Source organism: Schistocerca nitens, chromosome 9, assembly GCF_023898315.1.
Source record: "Schistocerca nitens isolate TAMUIC-IGC-003100 chromosome 9, iqSchNite1.1, whole genome shotgun sequence".
In the NCBI taxonomy this organism is placed as follows: domain Eukaryota; kingdom Metazoa; phylum Arthropoda; class Insecta; order Orthoptera; family Acrididae; genus Schistocerca; species Schistocerca nitens.
The window spans coordinates 250,948,245-250,966,831 of record NC_064622.1 but is presented as its reverse complement, the minus strand read 5'-3'; the positions used below and the strand labels follow the sequence as shown (position 1 = coordinate 250,966,831).

General features: G+C 45.9%; 1 protein-coding gene across 1 annotated transcript in view; it reads left to right on the top strand.

Annotated features, from left to right (window-relative positions):
• Window positions 1-17,687, top strand: part of LOC126204165 (endocuticle structural glycoprotein SgAbd-5-like) — a 28,221-nt gene extending 10,534 nt beyond the window's left edge. The window contains exon 3 of the mRNA XM_049938572.1: window positions 17,420-17,687. Coding sequence (XP_049794529.1) covers window positions 17,420-17,687 — 268 coding nt within the window. The remainder of the gene's footprint in view (window positions 1-17,419) is intronic.
• Window positions 17,688-18,587: the final 900 nt, after the last annotated feature.

Here is an 18,587-nt window from a genome sequence, read left to right as displayed (position 1 = left end):
ATGTCATGTGAGAAAAGCGAATTGGGTGCCAGATGAGTGATGTTTTAGGAATCCATGATGGTTGGCAAGAGAAAGGCCATTCTGTTCAACATACCTCATTACGTTTGTACTCAGAATATATTGTAAGATTCTAGAATAACAAATTTCGTTAACACGGTAGTTTTGTTGATCTCTTCTGCTACCCTTCTTGCAGATGGGTGTGACTTTACGCTTTGTTCCAAATATCTGGCACGGTTTTTTGTTCCACGGGTACCACCGTACATTATGGTGAAAACAGGGGCTGAGCTAGTCTAGAATCTGACAGGGATTTTATCGAGGCCTAGGTCTCTTCAGTTTTACATTTTCAGTTGTTTTTCATCAGTACTGACACAGATATTAGTATCACTCATCACTGAAACTGTGCGATAATTGGGGCAGTACTCCTAGATTTCATTTTGCAAAATATAATTCGAAAACGGAGTTTCGCATTTCTGCTTTTATTTTGTTATAATCAGTTGCACTAAAGTTTCTTTGAGTTTTGTGTCAGATTTTTTGATAATATTCTGCAAACGTAAGGCTTCACGAATTAGCCTCTTGACAGCCAAATATAATTCATTCTGCATCTCACTATCTACAGGCCTATGCCACTTGTTACGACCTGGTTGGTTGCTGTAGAACATTCTTTACTCTACACCACGCGGAATTTTTACTATCAAGGTCTGCTCTTCTAGGCACAAATTTATCAAGTGCTTGGTTAACTATTCTCGTAAACTTGAGCCACAGTTCTTCTACATGCTCCTGTCTAGAGCGAAATGTGTACCTTACCTCAGTAACATGTTTTAGATCTTAATTACACTGCCTTACAAAAAAGATGAAGCACCTTCAAGACACGGTCGGATGTTAGTGCAATTTTGGTCAGTATGTCAATGAATACTCTATATGATACGTACAAGAGCAGCCAAAGTGCATTAGCGTCACTCGTGTATACTGTTGAGACAAACCTGGTAGGGTACATAATGTGCGTGAGTCGTGTCAAATAAGTGATCATGGTGAAGGACGCTCTGGGGGTGACTACGCTTACAAGTAACTGGCCATGTCGTGAGGTTGGATGGCAGACACAGGAGTCCCAGTAAGAAACGACTGCCGAAATGCTTTATTTCCAATTGATACATTGATTATGCGGCTTGGTGGGGGAGAATCGCGCCCCTGCCCCATAGAAGTGGACCTGTTTATTGTCAGCCGGCGGCCACTGTCTGTTCAGCAGGCTGCAACCCATGCTGGCGCTCTGCTTTGCTCACGTCTGCTCCCGATGCCAGGCTTCCACTACGTTCCGTGAGCCACAGCCCTGATATCATCAGTGCATAGCGGAATCTTGCAGAGGTAGCGTCTCTTGGATGAATGACCATACACAGCTAGCCAAGATGCGTTGCAAGACGTGCTCCCACCTCCTTGTCAGAAGGCAATTGCTGTGCCTGGGGTGTGACCCACTGTCTTTTCACAGAAGTCTGGTGGCTGCTGGAGTGCACCAGCAAGCCCACAGCACTGTACCATCAACTCCAGCCATGGATATAGTACAGTGGCGAAGTCTCAAAACAGTGGTTGTGGCTAGTGGTTCCATGTCACTTCCCTGTTTGGCATAGCCCCTGTATCCTGGCAGTACTGCTGGGCTGCGAAAGACTCTGTTGCAAGATCAATGATTACTGATACCCAACTGCAACACATTTCTTATGTCATAGTGCCACTTCTGCCAACATATTCAGCAACACCAGCGAAGTTCCGATGATGGGGCATTCCCTAGTTTACACCATGTGTTACCACTGTGATGGTGAGTTGTACCGCGGAAGGCTAGTCCATCCTGCAAAAATTTCACGTGCTTGTCGTCTTAACCCAATTGTCGAAATGCCGCGCTCACCAGTCATTGGTGGCTAAGCAATGTCCAACTGCATCTTTTCACAAATTTTACTCTTAGTGTTTTATCGGCGCTACATTGGTCCCCTCAACGTAGAATACCTAGACTCTCATGTCTCCCTTAGGAATGGTTTCCCACTATGCGTCACCTACACCACAAGTTCCTCCTTCAAAACATCTGGCAGCACAATTTTCAATACCCATACTCCGCATTTGACTTTAACCCTTACGATATTCAATTGCTTGCATCTACCTTACTTAACAGTCTCTTGGTTCCTTGAGATCTTTCATCACTCTGTGCTGCTACACTCCACACATTCTGTAAATCATACGCCCTTCATAATTTGAAAACATCTATGGCATAAATCGTGGTTTTATATTCTTTAAAAATCCGTCAGATACAATTTCTCTTTCACGCACTAGGAGTGAAATCTATCAGCGTCTGTATTACTGTGGAACAGTCTGCTGGACGGTCCGCAGGACGTTCTGCTGGGGCTGCTCCTCTGCGAATACACTACGCACCACAAGTAAAGCATCAATTTTTCTAAACCTCGTAAACTAGAAATTTGGTTCTGTAATGGTGCAACAACGATGCATTCTGCGACTTGACCGTCGAGCTAGACGATGCTTGCCGGCCGGAGAGGCCGAGCGGTTCTGGGCGCTTCAGTCTGGAACCGTGCGACCGCTACGGTCGCTGTATGGCATGGATGTGTGTGATGTCCTTAGGTTAGTTAGGTTTAGGTAGTTCTAAGTTCTAGGGAACTGATGACCTCAGAAGTTGAGTCCAATAGTGCTCAGAGCCATTTGAACAATTTTTTTCGACGATACTTCAACCAGTGAGATGTTGACGAATGCCGAGAAAGACCAGACTTCAGAAATTTATGTGATTTGTAATGTTCGTTAATGATGTCACATTGGCACAATATTTCACCAAAACTCTGGTACAGATCCCACACAGGTGAGCATTATTCAAGCAGTGGGCGAACAAGTGTACTGTAACCTACATCCTTTGTTTTCGGACTGCATTTCCTTAGGATTCTTCCAATGAATCTCAGTCTGGCATCTGCTTTACCAACGATTAATTTTATATGGTCTTTACATTTTAAATCACTCCTAATGCGTACTCCCAGATAATTTATGGAATTAACTGCTTCCAGTTGCTGACCTGCTATGTTGTAGATAAATGATGAAGAATCTCTCTTTCTATGTATTCGCAGTACATTACACTTGTCTACACTGAGATTCAATTGCCATTCCCTGCACCATGCGTCAATTCGTTGCAGATCCTCCAGCATTTCAGTACAATTTTCCATTGTTACAACCTCTCGATAAACTACAGCATCGCCCGCAAAACGCCTCAGTGAACTTCCTATGTTATCCTCAAGGTCATTTATATATATTGTGAATACCAACGGTCCTACAACACTCCCCTGCGGCACACCTGGAATCACTCTTACTTCGGAAGACTTCTCTCCATTGAGAATGATATGCTGCGTTCTGTTATCTAGGAACTCTTCAATTCAATCACACGATTGGTCTGATAGTCCATATGCTCTTACTTTGTTCCTTAAACGACTGTGGGGAACTGTATCAAACGCCTTGCGGAAGTCAAGAAACACAGCTTCTACCTGGGAACCCGTGTCTATGGCCCTCTGAGTCTCGTGGACGAATAGCGCGAGCTGGGTATCACACGATCGTCTTTTTTGAAAGCCATGCTGATTCCTGCACAGTAGATTTCTAGTCTCCAGAAAAGTCATTATACTCGAACATAATACGTGTTCCAAAATTCTACAACTGATCGATGTTAGAGATATAGGTCTATAGTTCTGCACATCTGTTCGACGTCCCTTCTTGAAAACGGGGATAACCTGTGCCCTTTCCCAATCTTTTGGAATGCTACGCTCTTCTAGAGACCTACGGTACACCGCTGCAAGAAGGGGGGAAAGTTCCTTCACGTACCCTGTGTAAAATTAAACTGGTATCCCATCATGTCCAACGGCCTTTCCTCTTTTGAGCGATTTTAATTGTTTTTCTATCCCTCTGTCATCTATTTCGATATCTACCATTTTCTCATCTGTGCGACAATCTAGAGAAGGAACTACAGTGCTGTCTTCCACTGTGAAACAGCTTTGGAAAAAGACATTTAGTGTTTCGGCCTTTAATCTGTCATCCTCTGTTTCAGTACCATTTTGGTCACAGAGTGTCTGGACATTTTGTTTTGATCCACCTACCGCTTTGACATCAGACAAAAATTTCTTAGGATTTTCTGCCAACTTAGTGCATAGAACTTTACTTTCGAATTCGTTGAACGCCTCTTGCACAGCCCCCCTCACACTACATTCCGCTTCGTGTAATTTTTGTTTGTCTGCTAGGCTTAAGCTATGTTTATGTTTGCTGTGAAGTTCCATTTGCTTCCGTAGCAGCTTTCTAAATCGGTTGTTGTACCACGGTGGCTCTTTTCCATCACTTACGATCTTGCTTGGTACATACTCATCTAATGCATATTTTGCGATGGTTTTGAACTTTGTCCACTGATCCTCGACACTATCTGTACTTGGGATAAAACTTTTGTGTTGAGCTGTCAAGTACTCTGAAATATGCTTTTTGTCACTTTTTCTAAACAGAAAACTACCTTTTTTAATATTTCTATTTACGGCTGAAATCACCGATGCTGTAACCGCTTTATGATCGCTGATTCCCAGTTCTGCGTTAAGTGTTTCAAATATTTCGGGTCTATTTGTCACCAGAAGGTTAAAAAATTGTTCAAATGGCTCTGAGCACTACGCGACTTAACTTCTGACGTCATCAGTCGCCTAGAACTTAGAACTAATTAAAGCTTACTAACCTAAAGACATCACACACGTCCATGCCCGAGGCAGGATTCGAACCTGCGACCGTAGCTGTCGCTCGGTTCCAGACTGTAGCGCCTAGAACCGCATGGCCATTCCGGCCGGCTCACCAGAAGGTCTAATATGTTATCGCCACGAGTCGGGTCTCTGTTTAACTGCTCAAGGCAGTTTTCAGATAATGTACTTGAAAAAATTTCACTGGATTCTTTGTCCCTGCCACCCGTTATAAACGTTTGAATCTCCCAGACTATATCTGGTAAATTAAAATCATAACCCAAAACTATAACATGGTCGGGAAATTTCACTGGATACTTTGTCCCTGCCACCCGTTATAAACGTCTGAATCTCCCAGACTATATCTGGTAAATTAAAATCATCACCCAAAACTATAACATGGTCGGGAAATGTTCTCGAAATATTTTCCAAATTGTCCTTCAGATGTTCTGCCGCAACAGCTGCTGAGCCAGGGGCCTATAGAGATATCCAATTACCATATTTGAGCCTGCTTTTGCTCCCCCCTCCCCCCTTGTAGCTTGATCGTATGGGAGTGTATTGACAGATTTTTAAATAAAACGGCAAAGAGTTCCTCTAAGACCCCCACTTTGATAACACACTCTCAGGCATCCGACCACTTTTATTGAGATTTTTAAGAATGTATCTGCTTGCATGTTCCGAGAACTACTTCAGAGGTTCTCTCAGTGCAGGTATATTTTTAAAATTCTCGATAAAAATGGGGTGTTGCCGAACTGAATGGGCCTCACAAGGATGATCTGAGTCTTATTTACGAGTGTGTCAATGTTACTCTCCCCCCCCCCCTCCCCCAAAGGATGGCGGAAAATGCATAAGCACTTCTTCCTGCTTCGGATCATCTTCATATTTCGTCGTATTCCTATGAATGGTCTCTGATGGTTCCAAACTGTACACAAGAGCAAAAATTACGGTCGCACTGTACTCGAGAGTGGTGCGATGATGCTCAGTGGTGTGTAAGCCCATGATGTTCTCAAAGAAGGAACGAATCGACCAGGAGGTTGCAGGAGTGTCACCGCTTGTGGAGAACATCATCGCACTTGTAAATATAGCTTTCGGTTGCGATATGTGTGCGAATCGATGCCGCAAGGAAAGGGGGGGGGTTCAACATACGCATTCTGCTCTCCAAAATCTGGATCTGCGTAGTATGCCATTTGTCCTCTGACTTATTATCCTCTACCAGCACCTTCACTGCCTCCACTGTCACGTTCAGTTCGCTTACGTCACCATCATATACCGTTCTAAATACAGTTTTCAAAGTACTTCCCCCTACATTTCAGCAACCTCTCTTCTGATGTCATCGGAAACGCCACGCTGCCTTCACTATTTGCTCCATCTGCCATAGCAGCTGCTCTTAAGCTTTATGCTATTTCTTGTACTCCCCACAAACTTTCCCAAGTATTCCCTTGTTCTAGACTACCCGTCTCAAATCGGAAAGCACCTCATCCAGTATCTTCCTTTCACCCCGGAATTGCCATGCATTAAACGCTAAACTGAGTGTTCATTGGTGATTGGAAGCTGTCAAGTTCTCTTTACTGGCAGACAGAACTCCCAGAAAATCGTACCGTAGTGCCCACGCTATGCCTCAGGTGAAGAGGTACAGCATCAGCAGAACTAGCATCCTTCCTGTCCCAGTTCTTGATGTACAACAACCTGAAGACAGGGACTGCAACCATTCTAACAAATCTGCTTTCATCGATCAGCATTTTTCACAAAAGTAAACTAAAGAACCCTTATTACACACAAAATTCATACATTAATGCTTAAGATACAACTCCCACTACCACTCACATAAAACAGATAATCATTAGGTTCATTTACGCTTTCCTGCGTACTCTTTTGCTTCCTTCTTTTTACTTTTTTCTCCAGTTCTATTGTTACTGTCTCTTGGATTGGCCCCAGGGTGCCTCAAAACAGAAGCAGACTTCCAATTGGGACATGCTAGACAACACCACCCACTTGCCCACTCCATACTGCAGTAAACTTCCCTCACATTTGACAGCTTCTGCCAGCCTCTCCCTGTATTCGTTTCTATATCTCTCTCATTGTTCTCGCAAACCGACGACCAGCTTCCTGACCTTGCCTCTTTGCCTTAATCATATCAACCGAACCTTTGAACTGTACACACACATACACACACACAAACACACGCGCACACCCGCCCGTGTCCACACATACACACACACACATACACACACACACACACACACACACACACACACACACACACAATGGCTTCAAATGGTTCAAATGGCTCTGAGCACTATGGGACTCAACTGCTGTGGTCATAAGTCCCCTAGAACTTAGAACTACTTAAACCTAACTAACCTAAGGACATCACACACATCCATGCCCGAGGCAGGATTCGAACCTGCGACCGCAGTGGGCACACACAATAAATGAAAGATACGTGTCCTAGTCATTATAGTAAGATATCACATAATAACTCAGAATCGTTGCAATTCACCAATGCACCCATTTCGTCCTTCCATTTACTGAAGGTGAAGTGGACTAGTTCTTAATTTCCCCACATGTAATGAATGACATAATTCCTTCATCAAGACTGATACGAAATTCGTCCCCTGATCTGTTATTACCGTTACCAGGACTCCAAACTTCAGTAGCCACCCATTGACCATTATCTATGCGACTGTAATTGCTTGCAGATGCAGCATATGTGTTATCTCGATATACCGAAAGAAATGAACAGATGTTGTCAGGCACAAAATGATTCTCCACGTGAGTTCGCTTAAACGGTCTTAACACATCCTTGTCAAACTGATAAAACTGTTTTGTAGCTTCTGGCATTCTCTGCAACGTAGTAGCTTATGAGTCAAGTCTGTACACTGCACACATCGCACACAGCTCTTCACATACTTATCCACATCTTTTGCGCCAGTACTCCCCCAATATCCTTCGATTTGTTGTTCTGCATCCACCACGACCAGACAACGTGTGGTCATGTTCATTGTTTTAGAACTTCTTCCTGCAGCTTAGGTGGTACCACCACTTGCTGGCTCTAACCTTGTAATCTTGAACGACACACCACCACATACGCTGAACGGTGATTGCAATCGCTATCAGTGTTCTGCACTGCTTCCCATTTAGCAAGGCCCGGAACCAGTATTTGTACTACCTCACTGCTTAGTGCGTCTGCACTCTTATCTCCCATGTTTCTTTCCTAGCTTGTGAACTACTTTGTAGTCAAATTCACTGAGCCTTAAACCCCATCTTTTCAGTATGCAGCATGCATCCTTCAGCCCTAACAACCATTTCAGAGCAGCTGGATTGTTCAACATTTTAAACTGATTCATGTTAATGTAAGATCAAAAATTCGTCACTCTATATAAGAGGCTAAGCATTTATCTCTCTGTGGCCACAAGTTTCTCTCGCCCCTATTACGTTTACACGATGCAAATTTAGTATGCTGTTTCTCACCATTGATCTCTTGACTCAGAACACACCTGAGAGCATAATTAGATGCATCGTAGGACAACATAAACTCCCTCTAGAAGTCCAGAAACACCAACATTGCACTCGATGTCTAAACTATCTTCAGTTCTGCAAATGCCTCCGATATTTCTCTGTTCACAAATTCCAAACCTTTTTTCAGTAGTAGAATACTCTTATGAACTTAGTACTGTAGTTAGAGAGAACAATTGTAGTCCCTTACTAGGCTTCAGCATAGGAAAATTTCGCACTGCCTGTACAAGCCTTGGACCAGTTCTAGCTCCATCTTTGCTTATCACGTTCCCTAAGTAACTTATTTCCTCTAATGCAAGATGGCACTTCTCCGATCTCAAGTTCGTATGTGCAGCCCGCAACCTCTTAAATACTTCTCTCAAACGCTGTCTATGTTCTTCCATGTCCCTCGAGAACACAATCATGTCATACAAGTTGACCAGACACCGGTGAGTATTCAACTCCTTCAACACTCCGTCCAACGAACGTTTGAAATTTAGTAGGCACATTCTTCACCCCAAACGGCATCCTCCAGTACTCACAATGGTCTCAGTGTAACAAAGAAGCTGTCTTCTGTCTGGTCTTTACAACCACGTCGAACTCATGGCATCCACTTTGTAAAATCAAAATTGTCAATACTGACAGGTACTGTCTTCCCATTGTCCTCCTCCCTTACTCCTATGATACACTTTTTAACCAAACGTCTAGCTGCATCTGATAGATTTCCTTCGTGAATGTAACTTCCTGGTGTCACCGGTAGACAGTCATGTGAATCGAGCCTTAATGTATTTGTAAGCGATTTAACCGGATTTCGCACTATGACGGAAACACCTCGTTCTGGCTCTACATAGGCGATGGCTTCCCTCTTGCATTTAACAGCTGCTTAATTATTCCCTGTCCTCTCCAATTACCGTTCCCATGATGCTATTGATGACCTATAACACGCGTCTTCCACAGCATCTGACGACATAGTTTCTGCTTGTGCCCCATACGCGCATATTTGGAACAGTGCACATCTACAGAGAATGCACCACGAGTTTCCCTCACACCTGTCGACATATCAACCTTCTCAAATCCCATCGTTAATCTTACAGACGAATGGACGTTCTTAGGTGCTCCTGTGCACACTCTCCTCGGCACATCCGGAGGCAAAGTACTTAGGAAAGCTTCTAGTAACTTCTGCTCGGCCCACTGCAGGAACATTTTTTGCACTTCATCACTGAGAGTTCTTTCAAACACTTGTACACTCTAGAATAAAAGAAACGACGCACCCCGAGGAAGTATCCGAATGAGGTGGAATCATAAGATGAAATGTATATGTACACACAAGAACATAACTACAATTTTTGAAAAATTTGATTATTTCTTCAAGAGAAGCAGTTTCACAAATTGAGCAAGTCAATAACGCGATGGTCCTCCTCTGGCCCTTAAGCAAGCTGTTATTTGGCTTGGCGTTGATTGAGTTGTTGGATATCCTTCTGAGAAATATTGTGCCGAATTCAGTCCCACTGGCATGTGAGATCGTCAGAGTCCCCGGTTGGCAGGCCCTGCCCGTGTCTAACCAAAGATTGTCAATTGCAGAGAGAGATCCAGGTAACTTGCTGGCCAAGATGAGGTTTGGCAAGCAAGAAGACAAGCAGTAGAAACAGTCACCGTGCGCGTGTGAGCAGTTTCTTCCTGAAATCTGAGCCCAGAATTGATTGCCTCGTACGGTAAGAAAACAGGGTATAGAATACTGTCGACGGTTTGCTGTAGGCATGCCGCGGATGACAAACAAAAGGATTGCGCGATGAAATGAAGTGGCAACACAGACAATCACTCCTAGTTGTCAGGCAATACGACTGGCGACAGTCATGTTTGTATCCCACCGCTATCCAGGGCGTATACCGACACGTTTCCGCTGGTCATCGGAGGTCAATTCGAAGCGGGACTCCTCACTGAAGACAATTCTACTCCAGGCTATGAGATTCGAGGCGGAATGTGACAGACAAACTTGCTGACTGGTGTAGGAAGGTCAATGATAGACGGCGCAGGGAGCACCGTGAGCTCAGCCCCACTTGTACGAATCACCTATCAATGGTTCTTGTCGTCAATGAAGCACCAGTCGCACGTCGGATCGATGATAATGACGAGTCCGTGGCTCTTAGTGCCTCTCTGATGACTACCCGGTCCTCTCTAGGTCGTCCCCTTCTTGACGCTGTGTTCGGCCATGGTTCACCCATTCCTGCCAACATCGTCGAATGGTGGCACCGCTTCTGTTCAAATGTTGAGCGATTCGTCAATTACTCCAATCGTCTTCTTTGAGCCCAACCACACTTCCTCTCTCAAATGCTGACTTCTACACATATTGTTCACGCGCCTGTCTGTAAGGCATAATTAATCTCTAGCTGAGTACGTGGACTGAAATTCGCAAAAACGTTATATCCTGGTATCGACACGTCACCTGTTTATGTTCCTTGGAAGCTGCAGTGTGAAACTGACGTGCATAGTTACACATTCATCCACCCGTCTTCAAAATTTACTGTTTTGCATTTTCCGTCGATACCTGTTGTATCCATTTTGCATAAGCTCTACGTGGATTTCTTTTTCTTAGAATGTACATTAACTTTCATTATTCTGCGGCAATATCTTCCTGCCCTTGAAAGAATCTCGCACTATTCTGCCACACATTCCTCTGCAGAACCCCCTGTTCCGACTGCTCAAACGTCTTCGCCTTTTTCAACGCCTACATGCGTCTCAAAAATGTATTTGCCTCTCCCATTTAACGTAAATTCGAAAGATGCTCCGACTGATTATCGGACCAAGCCCAAATACTCGCCGACGTTGTCAAGTCCTCCACAAAAGACATCATATCCTCAGACGACCTTCCAGAAAAGGGACTGACAGGTTAGCATCAGCTGGATCTACACTCTGAAATAAGAACACCGTGAATTCATTGTACCAGGAAGGGGAAACTTTATTGACACATTCCTGGGGTCAGATACATCACATGATCACACTGACAGAACCACAGGCACATAGACACAGGCAACAGAGCATGCACAATGTCGGCACTAGTACAGTGTATATCCACCTTTCGCAGCAATGCAGGCTGCTATTCTCCCATGGAGACGATCGTAGAGATGCTGGATGTAGTCCTGTGGAACGGCTTGCCATGCCATTTCCACCTGGCGCCTCAGTTGGACCAGCGTTCGTGCTGGACGTGCAGACCGCGTGAGACGACGCTTCATCCAGTCCCAAACATGCTCAATGGGGGACAGATCCGGAGATCTTGCTGGCCAGGGTAGTTGACTTACACCTTCTAGAGCACGTTGGGTGGCACGGGATACATGCGGACGTGCATTGTCCTGTTGGAACAGCAAGTTCCCTTGCCGGTCTAGAAATGGTAGAACGATGGGTTCGATGACGGTTTGGATGTACCGTGCACTATTCAGTGTCCCCTCGACGATCACCAGTGGTGTACGGCCAGTGTAGGAGACGCTCCCCACACCATGATGCCGGGTGTTGGCCCTGTGTGCCTCGGTCGTATGCAGTCCTGATTGTGGCGCTCACCTGCACGGCGCCAAACACGCATACGACCATCATTGGCACCAAGGCAGAAGCGACTCTCATCGCTGAAGACGACACGTCTCCATTCGTCCCTCCATTCACGCCTGTCGCGACACCACTGGAGGCGGGCTGCACGATGTTGGGGCGTGAGCGGAAGACGGCCTAACGGTGTGCGGGACCGTAGCCCAGCTTCATGGAGACGGTTGCGAATGGTCCTCGCCGATACCCCAGGAGCAACAGTGTCCCTAATTTGCTGGGAAGTGGCGGTGCGGTCCCCTACGGCACTGCGTAGGATCCTACGGTCTTGGCGTGCATCCTTGCGTCGCTGCGGTCCGGTCCCAGGTCGACGGGCACGTGCACCTTCCGCCGACCACTGGCGACAACATCGATGTACTGTGGAGTCCTCACGCCCCACGTGTTGAGCAATTCGGCGGTACGTCCACCCGGCCTCCCGCATGCCCACTATACGCCCTCGCTCAAAGTCCGTCAACTGCACATACGGTTCACGTCCACGCTGTCGCTACCAGTGTTAAAGACTGCGATGGAGCTCCGTATGCCACGGCAAACTGGCTGACACTGACGGCGGCGGTGCACAAATGCTGCGCAGCTAGCGCCATTCGACGGCCAACACCGCGGTTCCTGGTGTGTCCGCTGTGCCGTGCGTGTGATCATTGCTTGTACAGCCCTCTCGCAGTGTCCTGAGCAAGTATGGTGGGTCTGACACACCGGTGTCAATGTGTTCTTTTTTCCATTTCCAGGAGTGTATTACAAGGCTCTGTGATCCGAGAACGCTGGCTCCTCGTCTCTTTCTGCAAGGTTAATTAGCAGTACCATATTTTCTGCTCTCCGACGTACTACCTCACTATCTAAAGCCTGAACGTCCTCAGTCACTGACGCTGCATCTCGGATTCTGTTATTACAACATTTTTATCTTTCATTCATACGCAGTACAAATACATAATTATTGGCAACTGACAAAAGAAAACAATCTTGTGCCATGTCATCAACCCATCCAGATTCTCTGCAATGCTCTGAAACATGACCAAAACGGTGACATGTCAAACAAGTCAAAACTACAGAAATGGCTCAAATGGCTCTGAGCACTATGGGACTTAACTTCTGAGGTCATCAGTCCCCTAGAACTTAGAACTACTTCAATCTAACTACATCATACACACATCCATGCCCGAAGCAGGATTCGAACCTGCGACCGTAGCGGTCGCGCGGTGCCAGACTGTAGCGCCTAGAACCGCTCGGCCACCCAGGTTGGCAGTCAAAACTACAGATTCAGTACACAGTGCGGAATGCTCAAGCAGATTATACTGCGAACACTTCTCAGCTCTAAGTATTGTTCATTACTTTTTCAATGAGGACGCATAAACAGGCCCTTCAGGTCCCAACAAAGTAGCCTTCAAGTTGCGGTAACACTTAGTCTTAGATTTCACGCCTGTCACACACATATAAAGTAACAAACCGTTCCCTCATTCATCCCTCCATTTCTATACTGTCGATCATAGTCTAGACGCTAGGTTGCATGGACAACGCACCCTCTGCTGTCCACTGAAGCGATGTCAGCTCTTTACACACCACTTTATAGCAGACCCCAGGGGTGAGTGGCGCAGCTTCGTTGACATGCAGTGTAGCCGGATGGAAGGCCGAGTAGGCCCAAAAAGAAGTAGTTGTTGAAATCAACACTATTTCCAATTGGGTGGCGGTCACGCCTCTGGTTCACAGGAACGCACCAGTAGTAGGTCAGCCGCCAGCCAGTGACCATCTAGTTGGCTGCAACACGTCCTAGAGTCCTGCTTTGCTGATGTCTGCCCGTAGTGTAAGACCAACACTAACCAATATTGCAGAGGTAGAATGAATGGATCCCGGTCGTGAAAGCGAACGGTAAGAAACACACCCATTTCGTTGTCAGAAGTTGGTTACTGGGCCCATGGCTCCATGGCGTCTCCCACTCTGGCATAACACCTGCGACCTTACGGTACTGCTGGACTGTGAGTGATCCTACTACAAAAACTATGGTTATTCATACTAGTGCACATGTTCTGCCAATGCACCTCTCCTCGTCACATTGTTGGCAACACTACTGAAACCCCGATGATGGAGACATCACCATGCCCTTTCCCTGTGTTAGCGCGGCACTGGAAAGTTACGCCAAGCGAGGTTAGCCTATCTCACAACAATTCCACGTGCTTTTTGTCTTAAAAAATCTATATGTATCAAACGTGTTGTATTCACCGGTCAGTGGCGGCTAATGCAATGTTCCATAGCACCTCTTCACTAAGTTTACGCTTAAGTTCGGCACTTCAGTACTCAAGTGGCCCAGAATTAGCAGTATTAAATTGAGCTCAGAGGGGTCCTCACTGTGGGTCTCCATTTGGCTGGGTGCCATATCCAAAATTCTGGGCATTCGGATGTGACGAGATAGCAAGTGTGCTGCCTTGGAACATGAGGGCAGACATACTCATTATCAAGGTTCCAGTCGACCACGTGTGACCATAACGAGGGATGATGTCAGCCTACACCATTGGTTGTACATCAGCATTAGCTGACTAGGAAATTGCCGTACCTCAGACGGCTGTTAACATCACAACAGAAATTGCTTAGTATGAAGTGGGGTCGTGACCAGGAAGCATACACTGGTGTCGAATTGTGCTGAGCAATAAACCGTGCTCTGCCTACACCGACCTGCAGAGAGGTACCATTCTCTCCGTGTTTAGGAGGACCACAGCTGTGTTCCTCCTGACATCATGGTGTCGAGAGGCATCAGGTATAACTTCAGATCATGGCTGGTGGTGATTAAGGGAACTCTGATAGTACAACAGATCACCATAGTCAATCTGCATAGTCAATATGTGCCATCTCTCATTTGGCAGCATAGTGCTACGATTTTTCAAAAGGACAATGCTCGTTCATCCTTGGCACTTCTCTCTATTAATATACTGCACGATATTGAAGTACTTAATATTTTTGAACGATAAAGTAGGACAGTGTCTTCTACTGGAAACGCCACTCTCAGCTCCGAATGATCAGAAGACCAGTGATTGCAAGGTGTACGGCTCACTACGTCATATCACTATCGATAGTACGTACATGTTTTGAAGAGTATCACGTGCCAATTATCTTGCGACCTATCTTTCCATTGTTTCCCGTCTTCCTGGTCAAAAATACCCCGTCAGTTCTTAGTCATGCTCAACATTATTACCAATACTAAGCCAAGCTGCAGAATATGGATCTAAAAGCCGAAATTACATCTCATTGAAAATCAAATCATAATCGCCTTAGACATAATTACATCAGTGGATTTTGGCCTTCATTTCACTTTTTGTGACGTCCTTAAACTGTTAAGCTGCTTATAATGATGATTAGCATTTGACAATGCGTCTTTAGTCTTACATTAGCGAGTATTCCCCTCACATAAAGCTTCAAGAGAATATATGTGACTGAATGAGCGTTGTACAGTTTTCCAGTGTTATCATTTGTTTACTGTCAACTCCAGCATGGACGCCACCCTAGATAACTGCTCCGCACGTCTTACATAACACTCGTAAAGCTTCCTTGAATGGTATGCTGTAATAGGTTTTTGAACAACTCTATAGGAAAGGAAGTGGATTACCGAGTAATAAGCATACGGTACCATTTAAAAGCGGTGAAGTTCCAAGAAAGACAGTCATGATGGGTAATGTCCTACTGGTAGCCAAACAATTTTTGCTTCATACATTTTTCTGTATTTTGCATCTAGATGAGAAGCTATTTCAGTTGGTCAAGATGAAAGGAAGAGGCCGTATATACACACATCAAAAAAAGTTTTGCATCACCCCAGTTCCCAAAAATCCTGAAGATAGACGTTGATTGTGGATATTGTATCACAGACACAGTACATTTGACTGTTCAGACATGTCACTAAACCCGCCCAAAGATGTAAAGAACCGAACATGGCCGGCTGGAGTGGCCGAGCGGTTGTAGGCGCTACAGCCTGGAACCGCGAGACCGCTACGGTCGCAGGTTCGAATCCTGCCTCGGGCATGGACGTGTGTGATGTCCTTAGGTTACTTAGGTTTAAGTAGATCTAAGTTCTTGGGCACTGATGACCTCAGAAGATAAGTCCCATAGTGCTCAGAGCCATTTGAACCATTTGAACCAAACATGAGCAGCTCCTATTACACGGAGGGGGTCCAACAGCCGATCACTTCCAGTTACTGTACCAGGAAGGAGGTACACACTTCTGAAGTTCAACCATGCCTAGACGGTCAATACCGCGGTTCAATCGCGTCCGCATTATTACTTTGTGCCGGGAAGGGGCTCTCAACAAGGGAAATAACCAGTCGTCTCGGAGTGAACCAAAGCGATGTTGTTTGGACATGGAGGAGATACAGAGAGACAGGAACTGTCGATGACATGCCTTACTCATGCCGCCCAAGGGCTACTACTGCTGGATGAGTGCTACCTACAGATTATGGCTCGGAGGAACCCTTACATCAACGCCAGCATGTTGAATAATGCTTTTCGTCCAGCCACAGCGCGTCGTGTTACGACTCAAACTGCGCGCAATAGGCTGCATGATTAGCAACTTCGCTCCCGACGTCCCTGACGCGGTCCAGAGTTGCAACCACGACACCATGCAACGCGCTACAGATGGGCCCAACAACATTCCGAATGGACCACTCAGGATTGGCATCACGTTCTCTTCACCGATGAGTGTCGCATATGTCTTCTACCAGCAATCGTCGGAGACATGTTTGGTGGCAACCCAGTGAGGCTGAACGCCATAGGCACACTGTCCAGGAGTGCAGCAATGTGGAGGTTCCGTGCTGTTTTGGGGTGGCATTATCTGGGGCGACGTACGCCGCTGGTTGTCATGGAAGGTGGCGTAATGGCTGTACGATATGTGCATGCCATCCTCCGACCAATTGTGCAACCATATCGGCGCCATATTGACGAGGCATTCGTCTTCAAGGACGGCAATTTGCGCCCATATTGTGCACATCTTGTGAATGACTTCCTTCAGGATAACGACATCGTTGGACTAAAGTGGCCAGCATGTTCTCCAGGTAAGAACCCTATCGAACATGCCTGGGATAGACTGAAAAGGGCTTTTTATGGACGACGAGTCCCACCAACCACTGTGAGGGATCCACGCCGAATCGCAGTTGAGGAGTAGCACAATCTGGACCAACAGACCTTGATGAACTTCTGGATAGTATGCCACGACGAATACAGATATGCATTAATGCAAGAGGACGTGCTACTGGGTATTAGAGGTACCAGTGTGTACAGCAGCCTGGACCACCACCTCTGAAGGTCTCGCTGTTCGGTGGTACAATATGCAATGTGTGGTTTTCACAAGCAATAAAAAGGGCGGAAATGATGTTTATGTTGACCTCTATTCCAATTTTCTGTACGGATTCCGGAACTCTCGGAACCGAGGTGATGTAAAATTTGTTTTGATGTATGTGTATATTTAAAAATCCTGAATTTTAGTACCCCTACAGTAATTGTCTATTCTGGAGCCAGACACGCACACACACACACACACACACACACACACACATACACGTCAAAAATATTTTGGTATATAGTTCAATAGCCTGGTACTCTATGCTGCGCAGTAATGATTGGTGGATATAATGCTTGTGCAGGTACGAGACGAGCAACGGCATCCGGCAGGAGCAGTTCGGCACGGAGGGTGACGGCGCGCGCCTGCGGGGCAGCTTCTCGTGGCAGCCGCCAGACGCGGGCGGCGCCACCTACAGCGTCACGTACGAAGCCGACGAGAACGGTTACCGGCCCAGGGTGGCCTTCGGCAGCGGACCAGTGGCTGTGCGCCCCACACCGCTGCCGCGACCTACAGAACTGCCCTTCGTACAGAAGATTGGAAGTAACGCTGCACTTACGCTGGTGGGCTGAGTGGCCAGTCAATTCACCTCACTGGATCTTTTAAATCCCTGATATTTCAACATCAGCTTCTGGACTGACTGTTCAAAATCGTTGAGAAAGTGTGCAACAACTACTGCTGTCAGATGGAACAATGGTTATAACCTCTGCCATGTAACAGCAGAAATTTTTGTGAAGTGTTGTGATCTACATCTACTGGGTGTTCGAAAAGTCAGTATAAATTTAAAAACTTAATAAACCACGGAATAATGTAGATAGAGGGGTAAAAATTGACACACATGCTTTGAATGAGATGGGGTTCTTATAGAACCAAAAAAAAAAAAAACACCTCATATTGCTAGACGCGTGAAACATCTCTTGCGCGGGCCGTTTGGCGATGATCGTGTGCTCAGCCGCCACTTTCGCCATGCTTGGCCTCCCAGGTCCCCAGACCTCAGTCCGTGCGATTATTGGCTTTGGGGTTACCAGAAGTCGCAAGTGTATCGTGATCGACCGGGATGCTGAAAGGCAACATCCGACGCCAATGCCTCACCATAACTCCGGACATGCTTTACATTGCTGTTCACAACATTATTCCTCGACTGCAGCTATCGTTGAGGAATGATGGTGAACATATTGAGCATTTCCTGTAAATAACATCATCTTTGCTTTGTCTTACTTTGTTGTGCTAATTATTGCTAATCTGATCAGATGAAGCGCCATCTGTCGGACATTTTTTGAACGTTTGTATTTTTTTGGTTCTAATAAAACCCCATGTCATTCCGAGCATGTGTGTCAATTTGTACTTCTCTATCTACATTATTCCGTGATTTATTCAGTTTCCAAATTAATACTGACTGTTTGATCACCCGGTACATCTACATACATAATCCGCAATCCCCCATATGGTGCGTGGCGGAGGGTACCTCATAC